Source organism: Leucopleurus acutus (assembly GCF_964270905.1).
Source record: "Leucopleurus acutus genome assembly, chromosome: 16".
NCBI lineage: Eukaryota > Metazoa > Chordata > Mammalia > Artiodactyla > Delphinidae > Leucopleurus > Leucopleurus acutus.
In genome coordinates, this window is record NC_139158.1 from 26421401 (window position 1) to 26440965 (window position 19565).

A 19565-nucleotide genomic window follows, 5' to 3' on the forward strand; every position below is an offset into this window, starting at 1 on the left:
GTTTCATCTTCTGGCTTCCAACAATATTTTTCTCATCTCTCTGTTCTAGCCCATAGAATGCCGCATTATAATTTATCAGCTTACATATCTGTCTGTCTACAAGCCAAGTGGTTTTAATTTCTTTTGACAGGAGTGTGTGTGTGTGTGTGTGTGTGTGTGTCCAACTTGATCTTGAAAGCTATGCAATGCTCCCCAGAAAAATGCACTCATGCAAAATTTAGAGCATAGTTTCAGGAGTTTCACAGACCTCCCCCTGGGTCCAAAGTAAAAACCTCTGCCCTAAACAGCATTTTCTTAAGGGCAGGATCTTGTATTTCTAGCCCCTAACTGTCCAAGATGGCAGTCGATAAACATTTGGATAAATATTGAATGAACCAATTATTCCCACTTTCTTCATGTTGGCTTTTAAAGTCTACTTTTAAAATAGAAAATGTAAGTTTCATCTCTCTAGTATTTGTTTTGTAGAATCTACTTTTTAATATAATCCAGATACTTGGAGGTGGTTTTAAAAATTAGGAGTTTTTAATGATACCCAGGCTGAGGTGTTAAGGGGTGAAACGTATTGATGTCTGCAGTTTTGGAATGTATCAAAACATAAGACGTATTGATGGATAGATAGATGGATACTTATGTAAATATCATATTTGTAAAGCAAATACAGGTAGATGTTCATTGTAGGATAGGCATATGGGTGTTCATGGTATAACAACTTTTCTAAATGCTTGATAACAACACGTTGGAAAAGGTGACTTGTTTAGCTCGAAGAGGTACATTCCACTTTTAGATCTTGGAAGACATAAATCTATCATCCTTTTCTGTTTGCAGAGCTCTGTGGAGAATCTGAATAGTTCCCACTGTACACAAAGCTTCTTTTGGTAGAAAATAATTTTATTAACATAACTGGGCAATTTATCTAACACAATTTAGAGAGCTCAAAAAATATAATTACTACACTGAAAATGCAACCCAGTCATTTACACAGATTTCGGAAGAGAGGCGCCCAGAACAGGAGAGAAGAGGTATGGTTTTGCGGTTGTAACGTCATCGGTGTACTAGTGGTGAATTGTTTTACGGACTGTAACCGTGATAGACTAGTTCATTTCAGTTTTCCTCATTTAGAGGGAAGAATAAGGAAATTTATGTCTTCTCTTATTCCCTGGAAACACCTTATGATTATACAGGAGGGGTGGAAGCGGTTATAGAGGCAGTATGTGTAATGTACAGACGCTGGGGTCAGGGTGCTTGGATCCAACCTAGATTGGCACTGTGAAATGGAGATAATAATGATCTCTACATCACAAGGCTGTTGTACCATAAAATGGAATAGCAGCAACTGATCTATTATCATTATTACCTAACAAGTCATAATTGTGGCCTGACACGAAGAAAGTGGCTGAGCCAGTTGTCTCAAAGTCGTTTCCGTCTAGAATTCTGCGGTAAGGTCTGAGACAAATACCTCAGCTCTGATCAGCGCCTTTTCAGAGTAGCGGTCACTGCTCAGGAGTCCAATAGCTGAAACCCGCGAAGCCCTGAGCGCCTAGAAAACCACCAAAGCTGCGCGTGCGCGGGGGCGCTCGGTCGCCCCGCCTCTCCGTGGTGAATGGCCTGTTCCATTCCTGAGGAATGGCGATAGCGGGGAGAACTTGGAACACTAGGCCCGGAAGTAGAGGTGCGTTACCAGTATTTCCAGCATTTTACTACATGAGTGACCCCTTGTAATTATTATACTTCTACTCTGACACCAGGACAGGCTTCTGAAGAGAGTTTAGAACGGCTCCACCATCCATTCTCCCCCTCTCATCTGGAAACATTTGGGCTGGCCGGCGTGACGGCCTTGTACGGAAGCCTGGAGGGCCCCGCCCACCCCGGGCCCCGCCCACCCCATGGGCCCCGCCTCCCCGTGGGCCCCGCCTCCCCCGCCTTCCCGAGCCCCGCTTTCCACTCCCCGCTGCGCAGCCAGGAAGTTCCTTCTCTTCTCCGCCCCGCCGGCCGCGGGCGAGCGGGACGTCAGCGCTGCCAGCGTGGAAACGGCGGCGGAGCTCGGGAGGCGGAAGTAGTGCCCGGGATCGCCGGGCCTCCATCGGGCTCCACCGGCCGCCTTAGCCATGGACGCGCCCCTGGAGAAGGTCCGTACCGGGGGTGGATGCGGAGCGGCGGCCCGAGGCCCCCGCCTGCGGGGCGCCTGTTTCCCGGTCGCGAGCTGCCATTGTGACCGGGGAGGGGGCCGGGGGCTAACGGGCCCGCCTGAGGAGGCCTGGTCGCGAGGGCGTCCGGCCCGTCGCTCGAGGCTGGGGCCTGGTCACGTCACGGGGCCGGGGGTCTCTGGGGTCCCCGTGGGCCGGGAGAGGCTGGGCCGGGTTCTGCCCGGGGCCGCGAACGACCCGGAGCCCAGTCGGGGGCCGCGGGGCCGACCTTGGGGCCTGCGAGAGCTCGGCTCACCCTCTCGGATGACAGAGCTAACAACTTGCGGCCGCAGAAGCTCCTGGAATGAAGCCCCAGTTGTTTCGGAGCCAATTGGAAACCTGTAGGTTGTCTGTGGGCTCCAAGTTAGGAAGGGAGATGTGCAAGCAGTAATTTGCCATCTTCAGCGAGCCTAGGAATCACCTGGGGCCCTTGGTAAAAATCCAGATTTTCAGCCCTCGGATCGGAACCTTGGGGGACGGGACCGGGATCTGTGGGTTTAACGAGGTCCTCACGTGATTCTAATGCAGTAGTTTGAAAGACCCCTGAGGTCCAGAAAGGGGCGGGGCTTCTGTAGATTGTGAATTTCGTCTTTGGGAATGCTGCTGCTCCACAACTTTCTGGCTCCCCCTTTCCGTGGCGAGGGGGGGACCCTGAGGTCAGTCGGAAATCCGTTGGTAGCAGGGTTTTACTCCGATTTCCTCTTGGGGAAACAGCAGCGTGATGTACCTGGCTGACCGCTCTGGCATGTGAAATGGATTCTAATTGTCCCGGATTTAGAGCTAGTAAATGAGAACCAGTGCTTGGATTTCTTCACGGATACCTACTTTCAGACCCTGACTTTCTGCCCTCCCTCAAAGTCCTTCTTTCTTTACAAGCTTGGGAGTCCGCTTGTCCAGACCCGGTTTTTCATATATGTGGAATTCAGGAGCAATGCTAGTGTTTCAAGACTGCTTTATTTTAATTTTGAACTGGCAGAAGTAACATATTTTGTCATTTTTTCAATGCAGCAGCTGCTGTGGATTTGTTCACTTGTCACTGGAGAGTTAAAGGGAGTAATTGTACAAGTTGAGCCAGATGTCTTCATGTGCACACAGTGGTATAGCCTACGCCTCCGTTGTTTCTCATATATTGGGTGGAAGGAATCAAGAAAGGACAGAGATAATATGTTTTTCTTACACCGCCTCTGTGGTGAATGTTACATGTTTTTCTGTCTAGGAATAAAGTCTTCCCAGGCTTTTGATGAGCACAGTGTCTACCTTGTGGTACTTTGAGTTTCAGTCTAAATCAGTGATTCTCAACCACCAGGCTGTTTTGTTCCCCAGGGGATATTTGGCCAACGTTTGGATACACTTTTGATTGTCACAATCAGGCGTTAGGAAGGGGCTGCTGGTACCTAGTGGGTAGAGGCCAGGGATGCTGCTAACATCCGACATTGCACAAGACAGACCCTGTACCAGAGAATTATCAGTAGTGCTGAGGCTGAGAACCCCTGGTCTACACCGTGTGTGGACCAGTAGTTGAATACAAACGCCCGTGGTTGAATACAAAATGATGCTAAAAATGTCCCTTCAGTGTTGTTTCCTTTCCAATTTCATAAAGAAGATGGGAGGGGCTTTGTGGCATTTCAGTTAGAAATCTAAAGACCTGGAGTGTTCTTTCCTCCAAGAATAGTTCGTTATAGGCAGATCTGCAAAACAGAATGGGTTGGAGTCCTGCTTCAAATATTATTTTTCTGGTATTTGATTACTAGATTACAGTGGTTGCTCCCTAAATGTTAATTGATGATAAAAGATCTTGAACTCTTCAAATGAAGATCTGAAGAGGTACTGAAACTCCAGCATGCTTAAGCCTGGCACATTCACAAAAATTACAGGGATCTTTCAGGAATTCAGAATGTGTGGGCTGGAAGTCTCTGCCTTAGGCCAGTGTGTAAATTCTGAATGTAAGTTTTTCAGAACTAGTACTGTGTCTTATTTTTATATTCCCTGAAGCAAGACAGGGCTTTACTTGTAATGAACAATTTCTCTTGGTGCTAAGTGGGCAGAAAAGAAAAAGCATTGCTGTAATATGAATGTTGAAAATTTTGTGTTGTGAAAAACAGTTTGAATCAAAGTAAAACATTGAATTGTGTCCATTATTCTGGTTTCTTTGAGGAATAGACTGCTGGGTTAAATTCTACATTGCTAGTATAAATTTAAGAACTATTTGAGCAGTTCTGAATGATGCCATTTAAACTAATCCTTGCATAATTTAGACTGGCTACAGAAACCACAATGTTATTTGATACCCATCCTCTAAAATTTCAAGTAATCTCTCTCACTCTATAATGTAGTGTGCTATCATTGTTTAATAGAATCACTCAGTACATTTCCTTTGGTCCAAATATAATTTTGTACCCTTGCTTTTTCTTTAAGTAATATGTAGACATGCAGACCTGCGATGACAGAGCCATTTTCTTGCCTTGATTTGCTTTTCTTTCACAATATATGTTTTCTTTTTGTATTCAAAATTAGTGACATCCAGAGAAACTATAGATAGGTTAATTATAGGGGCAAGGAATTCAAACTAGAAGAGTTGGCGCCTCAGCTCCCCCAATACTGTACGTCCAACTCATAAGGAACAAATCTCACAGTGTTTACTTATGTTAATATCCAAGTTTAAAAATGCCACAGGAAGTAATAACGCTGATGCTGAAGATTTTAATAAGGTACTCAACACACCTACATAACACCTGTTAGTAAAAACCTGCTACTTTAAACTTGTAGAACAGCCCAGATCTTTTCTTGCTGCTTGGAAAAATCTCATTCTTCCTGGGTATTATGTTTAGACAAGGTGTATAGCAGTTTGTTTTGCACTTTTTTTTTTTTCGGTACGCAGGCCTCTCACTGCTGTGGCCTCTCCCGTTGCAGAGCACAGGCTCCGGACGCGCAGGCTCAGCGGCCATGGCTCACGGGCCTAGCCGCTCCGCGGCATGTGGGATCCTCCCGGACCGGGGCACGAACCCGTGTCCCCTGCATCGGTAGGCAGACTCTCAACCACTGCGCCACCAGGGAAGCCCTGTTTTGCACTTTTAATTCCAACCTTGAGTAAACTTAGAGCAGATGTCTCAGCCTTGGCACCACTGACATTGGGCTGGATAATTCTCTATTGTAGGAGGCTGTCCTGTGTACTGTAGAATGTTTAGCAGCATCCCTGGCCTCCACCCACTAGATGCCAGTAGCATCCCCTCCCCACAGTGTGACAACCAAAAACATCTCCAGTTGAGGCAGTTGTCCCCTGGGGGTGAAAGGATCCCCTCTGGTTGAGAACCACTGACTTAGAGAATCTAGAGCTGCACTGTCCACCAGCCACATTTTTTTAAAATTTATTTAATTTATTATTTTTGGCGGCGTTGGGTCTTTGTTGCTGCTTGCAATCTTTCTCTAGTTGCGGCCAGCGGGGCTACTCTTCGTTGCGGTGCGCGGGCTTCTCACTGCAGTGGCTTCTCTTGTTGCAGGGCACAGGCTCTAGGTGCGCAGGCTTCAGTAGTTGTGGTGCGTGGGCTTAGTAGTTGTGGCGCACGGGCTTAGTTGCTTTGTGGCATGTGAGATCTTCCTGGACCAGGGCTCGAACCCATGTCCCCTGCATTGGCAGGCAGATTCTAAACCACTGCGCCACCATGGAAACCCCACCAGCCACATTTGGCTATTTAAATTTAATTAATTAAAATTAAATAAATTTAATATTTAGTTCCTCAGTCACATTAGCCACATTTCAAGTGTTCAACAGTCACAATGTGGTTTGTGGCTGCAGTACTGGGGCAGCACAGATAATAGAAATGTTCACAGAAAGTTCTATTGGGTAGTGCTATAGAGCGGGGCCAATTTATTTACTGTACCGTATATCTAATTCTTGTCTCTAAAAGAGGCAACCTCGACCCTGTTTCTGACCTAAATAATTACAACCAAACCCATTTTTTACTGTTGTACTCATCCTGAGCTAAGTTCCCCCCTACCCCCTTGGACCTGATTTTGGAAAATTCTGTTACCACCTTACTGTTTATAAGGGGCAATAGGAGCTGCGTGGATGGAACATTGCTGATCATTACTGATAAGGACTACCAGAATTTCTATTCCTGCTCTTTACCTAAAAAGCTCATGTAAAGAACCCCTATTAGCCAAGCTTGAAATGACCAGTTTCTGTGATAAGCCTTTGTAGATCCCTCTCTTACCTAGAATAGAAGGACTTCTGTGAGGATATGATAGCCTATAATGTTACCGTTCATTTAAAGCTGATCTCTATATCATCATGATTGAGGGTTTTGCATACAGGTGCATGGTGCCTAAGGCAGTAAATGATTATCAAATGCTGGGTGTCAGGGAAAGCGTGGCACAAAGTTCCTGATCCTAAAAATTTATGGCATTGGTGGTTCTCGATTTATTCAAAATTTCAGCTGTAGTTAGCAGAGCTATTGGTGGTCCCCAGTCCTGTGTGTTCCACCTTATCTAGAATTATGAGTTATAATTATAGATAGCAGTTGCTTGAGCTTAAAGTCATGTTTTCACCTGAAGCAGAAACCTGTTTTGACTTAAATTTTTTATTGCTGGTCAACTATGGTCAAAGCCCAGTGCTGAGTGCTGAGAAAGACACAAGGTGAATAAGACATGATCCCTGGGAGAGGTTACATTATAGTAAGGGGCATACAAGTTTAGGCAAAGCCTTGTATAGCAAAGAGGGGTAAAAAGAATCACAGGAATTAAGAAACAAAGGGCATCGAGTGAGTGACCAGGAAAGAGTATGTGGAAGAGATTCTTTAGGTAGAATATTTAGTTCAGAATCATGGCTTTTCTAGGTTTGTTTTAAATGTAAATATAATGTAGATTTTTACTTTATGTTTGTGCCTAATGTTATTGCTGGTAGAACATAAGAGAAAGGAAGCCATTTTACCTTTTAAAGTTAGATATAAAAAATATGCCTCCAGTCACTTTGAAAATGTTTAAAAATTCCTTTCAGAAACTTATCTAGCTTAAATTAAATCCATTCCCTCCAAACAATAGTCAAGGGCCATAAAACTATTTTGAGTTTAATATTTTGTTTATTTAATTTCTGTTACTATTGCAGTAGTTTTTGTTTTTTGTGGCGAATGCTAAGTGTTTAGCTGCCTTAAGGTTAGTTAGTCCTTGAGGCCCAGCCTGGGGCCCTGTCCACTTTTTTGTCCCCCAGTGCCTGTGGAAAAGGCATTCTGAGGGCAAAGTAAACCTTTCTGAGATCTTTTTCCTATGAGCAGAAAAACAGAAACAGCAAAGTAAAGCCTTCAATTTGAAGGTGCAACTCAGGGACATTGAACATTTTGCTACAGTGAGATTTTCAGGAGCCTAGTGAGACTGAATTACTTATTAGACTGGACATTGTATTGGTGCAGTCATATGAAATTGCTGTTTTTGTTCCCTAGAAATACCTGAATATTGGCAGTTTCACACAGTTTACAGTTTTACAACAGTAAAGTTCTGAAGATACATAGAAGGAAGGAATTGATGGGTTCCTTTCCTTAGAATTATTATTTTTAAGATCAGGTTGGCAACATTAAACCTGCATAATTCCAATTCAGTTTTGGAAATAATGATATTGATAAGGGTAATGGATATCTTTATCTTTCTGAATTGATCCCCCAATAAGTCCTAGGAAACACCTTCTTTAAGAAGCATATCTTAATGACTTATTTTTTCCAGTGACTATAGCATGTTTTGCTTTAAGCAATTTTCTTTTTGTTCCAGAATAAGTATGTGATTCCAGATAAACTAGTAAACTTCTTAGAAATAGAGCTTGCCTGTTGTGGTATTTTTCCATCCGTGTAGTTATTGGCAAACACTCATAATAAAATGTCTAAATGAACTATATGTAAAATAGATAACTAATAAGGACTTTACTGTATAGCACAGGGAACTCTACTCAATACTCTGTAATGGCCTATATAGGAAAAGAATTTTAAAAAGAGTGGATATATGTATATGTATAGCTGATTCACTTTGCTATACACCTGAAACTAATACAACATTGTAAATCAACTGTACTCCAATAAAAATTTTAAAAATAAAAAATAAAATAAAATGTCTAAGTGAATTGATTCTCTTGGAATACATTTTCTGAAATTTAGATTTCGATCCCTGGCCTTCCCATCATGTATCTTAAGGCAAGTAAATTGAATGCCCCTTTTTTCCTTCTGTGTACTTCTTTTTTTTTTTTAAACCGTTTTATTTATTTATGGCTGTGTTGGGTCTTCATTGCTGCACGCAGGCTTTCTTTAGTTGTGGTGAGGAGGGGCTACTCTTTGTTGCGGTGCATGGGCTTCTCATTGTGGTGGCTTCTCTTGTAGCAGAGCACAGGCCCTAGGTGCGAGGGCTTCAGTAGTTGTGGCACGCAGGCTCAGTAGTTGTGGCACACGGGCTTAGTTGCTCTGCAGCATGTGGGATTTTCCTGGAATGGAGCTTGAACCCGTGTCCCCTGCATTGGCAGGCGGATTCTTAACCACTGCGCCACCAAGGAAGTCCCTGTGTACTTCTACTGATGCCAGGTTTGATCTGGTGTTACTAACTTTGCTGCCTCCTTATTGCTACCAGATTTTCCCCACTCTTTTGTATATTTTTGCCCCTTTTTTTCCCCTATATGTTCTTTTTTGCCTCTTTTCATGAGGGATTTGTAAGTTTAAATACTAACACCTCATGCAATATTTGCAAATCCCTTTTCAACTAAAATATTTTGCTTAATGAGCCAATAAGTACAGTATGTCTTCATGCTCTCACACACTCAAGCATAAAGTCCACACTCAAGCATAGTTAAAAATAAGATTTTCCAAGAGTATCCAATCCTTAAAAGACAAACATAGACGAAAGTGCCTTGTTCTTAATTAAATACTTTTCTGTTGGAACTACACAAAAGTATTTATAGATGTAGAAATTGAGGCTCCAATGAGTAAGTCAGGTTTGCAAGGTGCTATTATTACCTTGGAGAATCCCTACATTTTCTCTCATTGTTGACCCATAAGGAACAGCTGTGTTCCTGAAGCAGCTGCTGCTGTTCTTATTGCTTCTCTGAGATGTGTAGTATTTGGGGCACTTGTTTAGTGCTAGACAGCAGGCATCCTTTGTGTTTTCACCTGGGAGGAAAATATATGGTTTTTGGAAAGTTGATACTTGCATGCTTATCACTATCCAGGATTAACCTTGCTTAGAAAGCTGTGGAAGGCAAAAGAGTAGGTGAAATGTTAGAAACATCAATTCAGAGCTTTATCTGATAACGTCGATCAATTGAAGAAAGGTAGTGATTTGTTTTTTATTGAAGTATAGTTGATTTATAGTGTTGTGGTAATTTCTGTGTAGTGATTTTTTTTTTGTAAGTCTAATACAAATGTTGGAAACTAGCATTTGTTAACATCAAGGCCTTCTATCTGGTACGATCAGCTAGTATTCTCACCTGCTTTCGTTTTTCTTCTGTCAATAGTCCTAGAACCCCCCAAAATGAACATTCCTCCCCTGAAAAAAGTTTATTGAAACATGGTATTGCATACTTCTATTATTAATGAATGTTGTGATTTATATATTTTAAAATTACTCTTTAAACTTCCCCTTTTCTGGACGGTGCTTCTTTTTAAATGTATAGCTCTGCATTTTTCAAACAGCAGTTATTCATATACAATCTTTGCAAATTTTGTCACATCAGTTACCACTTGTACGGTTATTTGCTTAATATTCCTTTTCAATCGACTAAATCAATTCAACCTCCTTCTTTAAAATTGAGGAACAATTTATATACAATAAAAATATGCACTTTAATTATACAGTTTGAGTTTTGGCAGTTGTGTATAGTCATATAACCACCAGCATAATTAAGATATGGAACATTTCCATCTCCCTAAAAAGTTCCCTTGTGCCCCTTTGCAAGTGGATCCCAGATCTGCTTTCTGTCACTACAGCCCTTTTTTTTTTAAACTTAGATTTGTGCTAAACAGTAATGTTTATGAATTCAGGGCTTGAGGTATTATTTTTTCCTTAATTCATATGAAAGTAAATCATATAGTTTTTGGTCACACTTTGGTAGGCTGGTTTAACTGAAGAAAATGTATACAAGAGCTTGATTAAGCATTTGAAAGCTGAGAAAATTTTAAGTGACTGGAGAGCAGTAGTTCCCAGATCTTAGGCCCTAAGATTTTATTATTCTTCTGCTGTAGTTTCCACTTTTTTTTTTTTTTTTTTTGCGGTACGCGGCCTCTCACTGTTGTGGCCTATCCCGTTGCGAGCACAGGCTCCGGACGCACAGGCCCAGTGGCCATGGCTCACGGGCCCAGCCGCTCCGCGGCATGTGGGATCTTCCTGGCCCGGGGCACAAACCCATGTCCCCTGCATCGGCAGGCGGACTCTCAACCACTGCGCCACCCGGGAAACCCATGTAGTTTCCACTTTTGAAAGGTTATTATAAACAACTTCTCAGTTAATAAACTTTATTAACAAATGATTGTTCACTCCATTACTAATAACTGGATGTTAATTTTCAATAACATCCATTAAAATGGTGTGGGTTTTTTCCCCCCCAAACTGCAGGTTACATCCTTTATATGAGATGTCAAATCAATTTAGCAGGTCATGGCCAGCAGTTTTTTTTTTAATGAAGTAGAATAAAATGATAAATATAATGTATTCCGAATAATACGGGTAGGAATAGTACCAGTGTTACCTCATAACTAAGTTGATATAATTCTAGCCAAAAGCAAAAAATAAGTGATTTTTTTCATTAACCCATGTTGCCTTATTCCAAATAAATGTATAATTTCCTCCTGGCTTGAAAAATAGAGAATTACTTCCTGACCTCCTTTACTATTTTATCTTGCATTTGACTTTCAACTTTTTTCCTCCAACATTTAAATTGTGAGAATTTTAATGATATTTTACCATTACATATATACTATTTCTTCTTCTGATAGTGGCAGGATATTTTAATATTTAATACTTAATATCCCACACTGACTGAAAGTGATGGAAATCAACTAGTATAAAAATGATTGTTGAAAAGATGCTTATCAAAGGATGAATGGCGGGGCTTGTTTTACAAAATGAGCTGTCTAGTTCTGTGACAGTTATCATATGAACAGTTGAATGGTTCTCCTTAGGAGTTTTGAACTTGCTTTAAGCCATGCCATGCATCAATGTTAGACGTAATTGAAGCAAAAATACCGAATCCACTTCATTACACAGAATCAACATAGCTGAAATATAAGTTACAAATTTGCAATCTAATGACTAACAGTCTAATAATGGTTTCTGAATCTTCAGTAGTGAACACGTGGTAATTTTGTAATTAGAAAGTGAATCTGTGGATATACACACTCCATAGGTGCACAGGCTTCAGTAGTTGCGGCACATGGGCTCCGTAGTTGTGGTTCGTGGGCTGTAGAGTACAGGCTCAGTAGTTGTGGCGCACGGGCCCAGTTGCTCCGTAGCATGTGGGATCTTCCCGGACCAGGGCTTGAACCCGAGTCCCCTGCATTGGCAGGCAGATTCTTAACCACTGCACCACCAGGGAAGTCCCAAGGATTATCTTTAAAATGAGACCTTACTTAGCTCTAATTATGGTTCTTGAGACAAGAGCTTTTTCAAAATGTGAGTTGCTTTGTTTACTTTTTTGATGAAATTGAGGAGCAGTATTGCCTAGTGGTCAAGAGCACTGGTTCTAGAGTAGTACAGACCTTGTTTTAAATTCTGGCTTCAAAACATACTAACTCTGTGCCTTTGGGTTAGCCAGGCAGTAATGCATGTAAAGGTGTTAATTAGATGATGCTTGAATATAGCAAGCAACTCAGTAAGTGTTAGTAATTATTAAGGATCACAAATCTTATTGAGCCCTTTTTCTGTGCCAGATCCTGTGTTAGATGCTAAGGGTTGAAAAAATATGACATTCTTCTGGGAACCTGGCATAGAATACTATTTTTTTTCTTCTCTCAATATTGTAAAACAGCCTCCTTCTAAATACCAAATAATGGACATCTTTATTCAACTTAATTTTCTCTCGTTTTGTGTCTGGCTGTTACCCTGCTATTATTTATTAACATTTATCACACAAGTACTCTGGCATTGTAACAGGTACTGAGGATACGAAATGCAAATAAGAAAGTAGTTGCTGCCCTTAGTAGAAGCTTATGGAGGCATGGTTTAAGGAACCAATTAATAAATATTTTTCTTCGAGCATTTCTTGACTTAAGGCCTAATATCCTGCAACTGGATAACATTTTATATTTTGGATTATCCCGTTAACACAAGCATGTGAGGGTCTACATCATATTCCCATTTAATTGAGTCAAATTTAACTAAAAGTGCTATTTTCCCTACGCACCCGTTACCCACTCCCCGCTGTCCCCACTTCACTCTGAGTAGGATCAAGAGCAATTTAAATGTCAGCCTTTCCATTCAATGAGTGTGTGCTTGCTCTCTCGAGAGACTCAGATGGAGAAATGTGAAGCTGCACTTCTCTCTTGCCTCTCTCAGTGTAAACATCTTGTCATCACATGTGATTCTGGTGTTTAAAAATAAGTATTGTCATATGAAGTGGCTTCTAAACTAAGTCAACTATTTTGTCTATTCTTAACTGAAAAATCTGTTCAATTTTATAGGAGAAGTTAGCCGTGTTGAGCTTAGAGCCAGCATGTTGATATCCAATATGCCATGCCTTCCTAAGGGGTTTCAGAGGTAATATGACAACCCAAGAATCAAGCTGACTTTAGATTCTTGGTCTTATAAGAGAAGTCAAAATTAGTAGGAGTCTGAATGGCTGCTTTCAAAAAGCATATAATCTAATTGGGGAGAATACCTATAGTGGAAAGATCATCTGTAAAACAATTCATAGTAAAGGATGTAAAGAATCGTGAGGATAAATGGCAGTTGCATATTAGAATGGCCCCAGTTTCAAGCCTTCCGTCCTGTTGTCCCCATAAATACAATCATTTGTCAGGCAGTGAGTCCAGATTTTTGGTTTAGGAAAAAATGGTATCGATATCATTAGAGGGGATGTGAACATGTGAAAATGGTTTTATCCATAGGGGTTTCTTGGAAGTAGTGAATTGTGATTTAATAGGTAGTTAGAGGTGGATAAAAGGTACAAGGACATTTCAGATGGGGCAGATGTTATAAGCATGAAACACGGAGGTGTAATTGATCAAGCAAACTGTTTATCTTTTCATTTGGCCAGATGATCAGGGATTGATGTGTCACAGGAGATGAGGGTAGTAAGGACCGTGACCAGCAGACTGAGGAGCAAGATCAATTCTCTTGACCATTATCTGTTCCTCATCCTACTCAGAACTGTTAATGGAGAGCATGGAGACCCTTTTAGATTACTCTCTAACCCATCTGGTGCTTACATTTAAATCGTGATTTTTATTGGAAACACCTGTTTTTTTAATGATTTCTTTTTTCTCGTGTAAAAATTAGATCGGATGTGGCTATGTGATTATTTTCTAATCTCTTGTAGAATCAGTGTGATGTAATAGAAACAGGCAGAAACACATCAGGAAACCAGGGTTCTGGCACCTCTCTGTCATTTATTACTTCCATGAGCCTAGGCAAGGCAGTGTACCTCTCTAAGTCTTAGTTTCCTCTCCTCTAAAATGTTATACGAGAATCAGAGGTTTTCATGCTTATACTTTTTCTTTTCTTCTTTTTAATGAAACTTTTTACAAGTGAAACTTTACTCAAAACCCTATTGTTAAAAACAGCTGATCTCCTTAAGGGGGGGGCAGAGAGGTAGCAGCTCCAACTGGCTACCCAACCCCTTCTCCCCAAAGTTCTTTCCAGGAGTCTTAAGGCTGAGAAGAACACAGGTGGGAAATCCCTGGACTAGACCCCTAAGGTCCCTTCTAGAATTAATATTTTCTGATACTTACATTGATAAACAGTAGAATTTCTTTAAAAAAATAAACAATTTTGAGGAGGTAACACAGTACTAAAGGTAATATACACTCATTGCACATCTACATTGTGTAAACTGTTACGAGGTACAAGAGACAATATGAAGAGAAAAGCAGATAAATACACTTGAAGTGTATTTGAAGAGTAAGGGGGGAACAAGAGAGAGCTTCTGTGATTGTTTATAACCCAATTCATACTATACAGAGATTCAGGGCAACAAGATTGTCTCTCTAAAAATTTTTACGGAGATGTAAGAAGAAAGGAAAATGAGTGTTTCAATTCTGCAAGAATGTTTAAAAATTTGTTTCGTTTATGTTTTGAATGGGAGATAGATGTACACGTGGTACTAAAATCCAAAAGGAACAAAAGGATATGAACTAAAAAGACTCTCTCTGACCCCTGTAGCCATTCTTTGGAGGCAATCACTATGGCTAGCTTGTGTAAGCGTCCCAAAGTTTTTAGAAGCACTTGCAGATGTTTGAGCGTATTAGTCTCCTGGGGCTGCTGTAACAAATGAGCACAAACTGGGTGGCTTAGAACAACAGAAATACATTCTCTCTCAGTCCTGGAGGCCAGAAGTTTGAAATCACTGTCGCGGGGCTGAAATCAAGGGCTGGCAGGGCTGCGCTCCCTCCAGAGGCTCAGGGGGAGTGTCCCTTCCTTTCTTGTTCCAGCTTATGTTGCTTGCCAGCCATCCTTCCCTGTTTGGTGGCTCCATCACTCCAGTTTCAAGGCCAGCATCTTCAAATCTCTCTCTGCTCTGTCTTCACATAGTCTTCTCTCTCTGTGTGGTCTCCCTCCAATTCTCTCATGTGGATACATGTGATTGAATTTAGGGCTCACCTGGATGATTCAGGGTAATCGTGCCATCTCAAGCTCCTTAATCACATCTGCAAAGACTTTGTCATATAAGGTAATGTTCGCAAATTCCAGGGATTAGGATGTGAATATCCTTTGGGGGGCTATTTTTCAGCCTACTACAACAGTAAAATGAATAGTATACTATACATACTTTTCTGGACCTTGCTTCTAATAGTGAACAACTGAAATAACCTAAGGGTCCATTAATTCAGGACTGGTTCAGTAAATTATAATACATCCATCAGATGCAAAAAGGTGTAACCACTAAGAGGAATGAAGTGGACCTGCTGACATGGAACCATAGTCACTATAAAGCAGAAAAAAGCAATTTGGAGAGGTGCATATGAGCAAAGTGAACCTTTGGAGAGATATACGTCAAACTTAAAAGTGGCCTCCCCTGGGGAGTGGGACTTTTTTATGTTATACCTTTGTACTGTTGGAATTTTAAAATCAAACATGTTCTTTAATAATGCAGGTATTTTATAATAAATCCAGAAGAAAATGGACTTGCATTTAGTTTTTCTGGATGAATTATGTTGCAGAAGTAATAGAGGGTTGTTAAAATTTAACCTTTTGAAAATTTGTTTCCCAGATAGCAGACCCTACACTAGCTGAAATGGGAAAAAACTTGAAGGAGGCCATGAAGATGCTAGAGGACAGTCAGAGGTGAGCCTGTGGAACAGAAGTGACCCATTAAATGTGTTCAACTTGCTGTGAAACTGACAGCACTAGTTTCCTTCTGTTAAAGACACCTCTTGGTCTGTCATACAGAGTGAAGTAAGTCAGAAAGAGAAAGACAAATACCGTATGCTAACACATATATATGGAATCTAAGAAAAAAAAAATGTCATGAAGAACCTAGGGGTAAGATGGGAATAAAGACACAGACCTACTAGAGAATGGACTTGGATATGGGGAGGGGGAAGGGTAAGCTGTGACAAAGCGAGAGAGAGGCATGGACATATATACACTACCAAACGTAAGGTAGATAGCTAGTGGGAAGCAGCTGCATAGCACAGGGAGATCAGCTCGGTGCTTTGTCACCACCTAAAGGGGTGGGATAGGGAGGGTGGGAGTGAGGGAGACGCAAGAGGGAAGAGATATGGGAACATATGTGTATGTATAACTGATTCACTTTGTTATAAAGCAGAAACTAACACCATTGTAAAGCAATTATACTCCAATAAAGATGAAAAAAAAAGACACCTCTTGGTTTCAGAACGTCACACTTAGCTTTAGCTGAATTTAAAATTGGTATTTGTCTTGGGTATAAGGTGCTTTGTAATTAAAGGATTTTGAAATTAAGGGACAGGACTTATAATTTTCAGTCCTGCCTACTAAGAGTTTCATTTATTTAATATATTGACTTGAATCTATAAATACTTCTTACTGTATATTCAGGTGATATAGGGCATCAACTAACCAAGAAGTAGCTTGAAGTATTATTATATTTTTAATATTATTTTCCTGAAACTAAACCCTACCCCAGCCTGGGGGCTGGGACGAGAAGGCGAGATGTGTGTTTCAAATCTCATATCAGTTACTAAGAGGTTGTGAGCAACATTATCACATGTTCATGCTCAAATGTTAGAAGGTTAACAGTTTTTTATTTCGTTTAAATTAGAAGAACAGAGGAGGAAAATGGAAAGAAGCTCCTATCAGGGGATATTCCAGGGCCACTGCAAGGCAGGTAGGTGGCAATGAAGATAAGTACCTTTACTTAGGGTGTACACTTTCTTTAAACCAAGATTTTACCATCACTGACTTACAATTTTAGTTTTAATGAGCACAAAGCAAATTGAGAGTTACATGTAGTGTAACAGAAAACTGAAATGCCATTGGTTGGTTGGTGATAACGCTAAACCTACTGTTTCTCCCCCTTTCCCGTTCAGAGTTTAACACAACCTTGTAACTCAGAAGTGATACGCAAACTCGTAACTCAGCTATCACACTTGATTCATCCTTGAAACCAGTAATCTGTTTGGTAGACTGAGCTTTATTGTGAGAGTTATTTTAACTTGATAAGATTTATCATTTTATTATATAGTAAATGAAAGGAAAATGTCAACTCTAATTTATTAGCAGAGTGGTTTATTTTTTGGCAACTAAAGCAAATCTGTCAAGTGTTTGTGACTTGAGCTATCAGGGAAGAAGTCAGAAAAATAAGTAGTTATCCAACTAACATTTTCACAGGATGTTAGCACTCAATCTGGAGTTATCTGGAGTTAAAGTCCCGGCCCAGTTTCCCTCAGACAAACTTATTATTTTTTTTATAACCAGGAAACTGTACGTAGGTAAATAGTACAACTCCCTTAAGTTGTCCTTTGACTTGAATATAAATATGTACAATAAGTATGTTGCAAAAGAGTAGTATAGAGGAAGGATCCCAGTGTGCCAATAAATGTCACATCTAACACACCCAGATACTAATTTTTTTTTTGGCTGCGTTGGGTCTTCGTTGCTGCGCACAGGCTTTCTCTAGTTGCAGCAAGCAGGGGCTACTCTTCGCTGCAGTGTGCTGGCTTCTCATTGCAGTGGCTTCTCTTGTTGCAGAGTACGGGCTCTAGGCACGCAGGCCTCAGTAGTTTTGGCTCACTGGCTCTAGAGCGCAGGCTCAGTAGTTGTGGCGCACGGGCTTAGTTGCTCTGCGGCATGTGGGATCTTCCCAGACCAGGACTCGAACCCGTGTCCCCTGCAGTGGCAGGTGGATTCTTAACCACTGTGCCACCAGGGAAGTCCCCAGGTACTAACGTTTTAAAATAAGCACTCCTGCTTGTAGATGAAGGGTGCTGACTTGAAGTCCTCTACGGCTGAAGTTCATTCTCCAGCTGAGAACAGGAACCAAATCTTGTAAGTCTCCTCATCCCAGGCCTACTGAAGGGAATTAAAGCGTTCCATTCATCCCACAGAAGTTTCCCTAGAAGACATACTACCAAGAACATCCATAATTCTCAGAGTGGGAGGGCATTAATGTCACCGGTCAGGAGTACTCACACTAATAATGCTAATAGCCAGTGCCTGAGATAGCAGTTCCCCAGGCGTGGCATTCGGTGCTTTCCATGGACTAACAGCATCCTCACAGTTGTATAATGTAGGGCTTCGTGAGTTTCAGTAGCTTGCTCGAGGTCATGTGGCCTCATCTCTACACAATGTCCAAGGATCAGAGTCCCTCACACGTGAAGGTCAGCACCTTGAGGAAGATAGGTTTGGGGACATTGTTTTGATGGTGCTTTTTGAAAAGAGATAACTTTTTTTGGGGGGGGGCTGCATTGGGTCTTCATTGCTGCGCATGGGCTTTCTCTAGTTGCGGCAAGTGGGGGCTACTCTTTGTTGCAGTGCGCAGGCTTCTCATTGCAGTGGCTTCTCTTGTTGCAGAGCACAAGCTCTAGGTGCACGGGCTTCAGTAGTTGTGGCTCACGGGCTCTAGAGCACAGGCTCAGTAGTTGTGGCACACGGGCTTAGTGGCTCCACGGCATGTGGGATCTTCCTGGACCAGAGCTCGAACACATGTCCCCTGCATTGGCAGGCAGATTCTGAACCACTGTGCCACCAGGGAAGCCTGAAAGAGAGAACTTTTTATTAGTCACATTCTCATTAATAAAGTGATGGTATTTTGACATCACATGTTTTACAAGTTGCCTTGCCATTGCTTAGAACTTCACCTTTCACATTCTTCTCATAAGTTTCCACCTCCTCATGTGATGAGCGTTTAAAAACATATCTTGGATAGAAGTAAGTGTTTACACTGCAAGTGAATCTGCAGTTTCCCCAGCTTGGGGAAGAGGTAATAATAAATCATGCTTGCATTTCATGTTTAGCTCTGTTAGAACAAACAGACAAGACTCCCACATGGAGAGAAGCTAGATACACCAGTGGCACTGGAGTATTCTTGCTGCTTTTGTGACCTTCCAACAGCTTATAAGGACTACTTCGGCCCTTATTACATGCTTATTAAATAGTCTCCAAGATTCAAATGAACAGGTAGAGAAATATTGCTAAAGCAGGTGAAATTTTTAAAAATCAAATTAATATTTAGGCAGAAGATTAATCACAAGTAAGGTTATATTCAGAATTCAGTTGATAATTTGAGGTTTGTTTTAAAAATGATGTATACTGTATCTCAAAACACATTATTTCTTTCGTAGCTCCTCAGTTAAAAAAGAAAACATGTCAAGCTAATTTAGATGAGAGAAAATAGTGAGAGACTGGTGAGGGATGTGTGCTGTTTCCACCTGTTTGTCAGCTGTTTTTCTGTTCCGCAGTGGACAGGACATGGTGAGCATCCTCCAGTTAGTTCAGAATCTGATGCACGGAGATGAAGATGAGGAGCCCCAGAGTACCCGGTAATGGAGAACAGTTGGCAGCTTCTGTTTGAAAGTATATGTGTTCTTGATTTTGATAATGATTGCATTCTCACAAGTTGCTGCAGTAATAAGCTATATTTAATTCCTAGTTACATGTGATATTAAAATGATGTTCAGTTTCTTCAGAGAGACATTGACATATTTTAGATAATATATTTTGTAAAAGGAAGTCATTTACTAAAATCTTGTCGTTTTTATGGTCTTGTGTCTTAGGGAGGGGCTGGCA

At 41.2% G+C, this 19565-nt stretch overlaps 1 protein-coding gene across 3 annotated transcripts in view; it reads left to right on the forward strand.

The window, feature by feature from the left end:
* The first annotated feature begins 1989 nt into the window (after window positions 1–1989).
* The window catches only part of PDXDC1 (pyridoxal dependent decarboxylase domain containing 1), a 50002-nt gene continuing 32426 nt past the window's right edge, over window positions 1990–19565 (forward strand). For all 3 annotated transcript variants that reach the window (XR_014326804.1, XM_082856282.1, XM_082856283.1), the window contains exons 1-4: window positions 1990–2126; window positions 15568–15641; window positions 16600–16665; window positions 19238–19318. Coding sequence is in view for 2 of the 3 variants with exons in the window: in XM_082856282.1 (XP_082712408.1) it covers window positions 2106–2126; window positions 15568–15641; window positions 16600–16665; window positions 19238–19318 (242 nt within the window). In the remaining variant the exon portion in view is untranslated. The remainder of the gene's footprint in view (window positions 2127–15567; window positions 15642–16599; window positions 16666–19237; window positions 19319–19565) is intronic.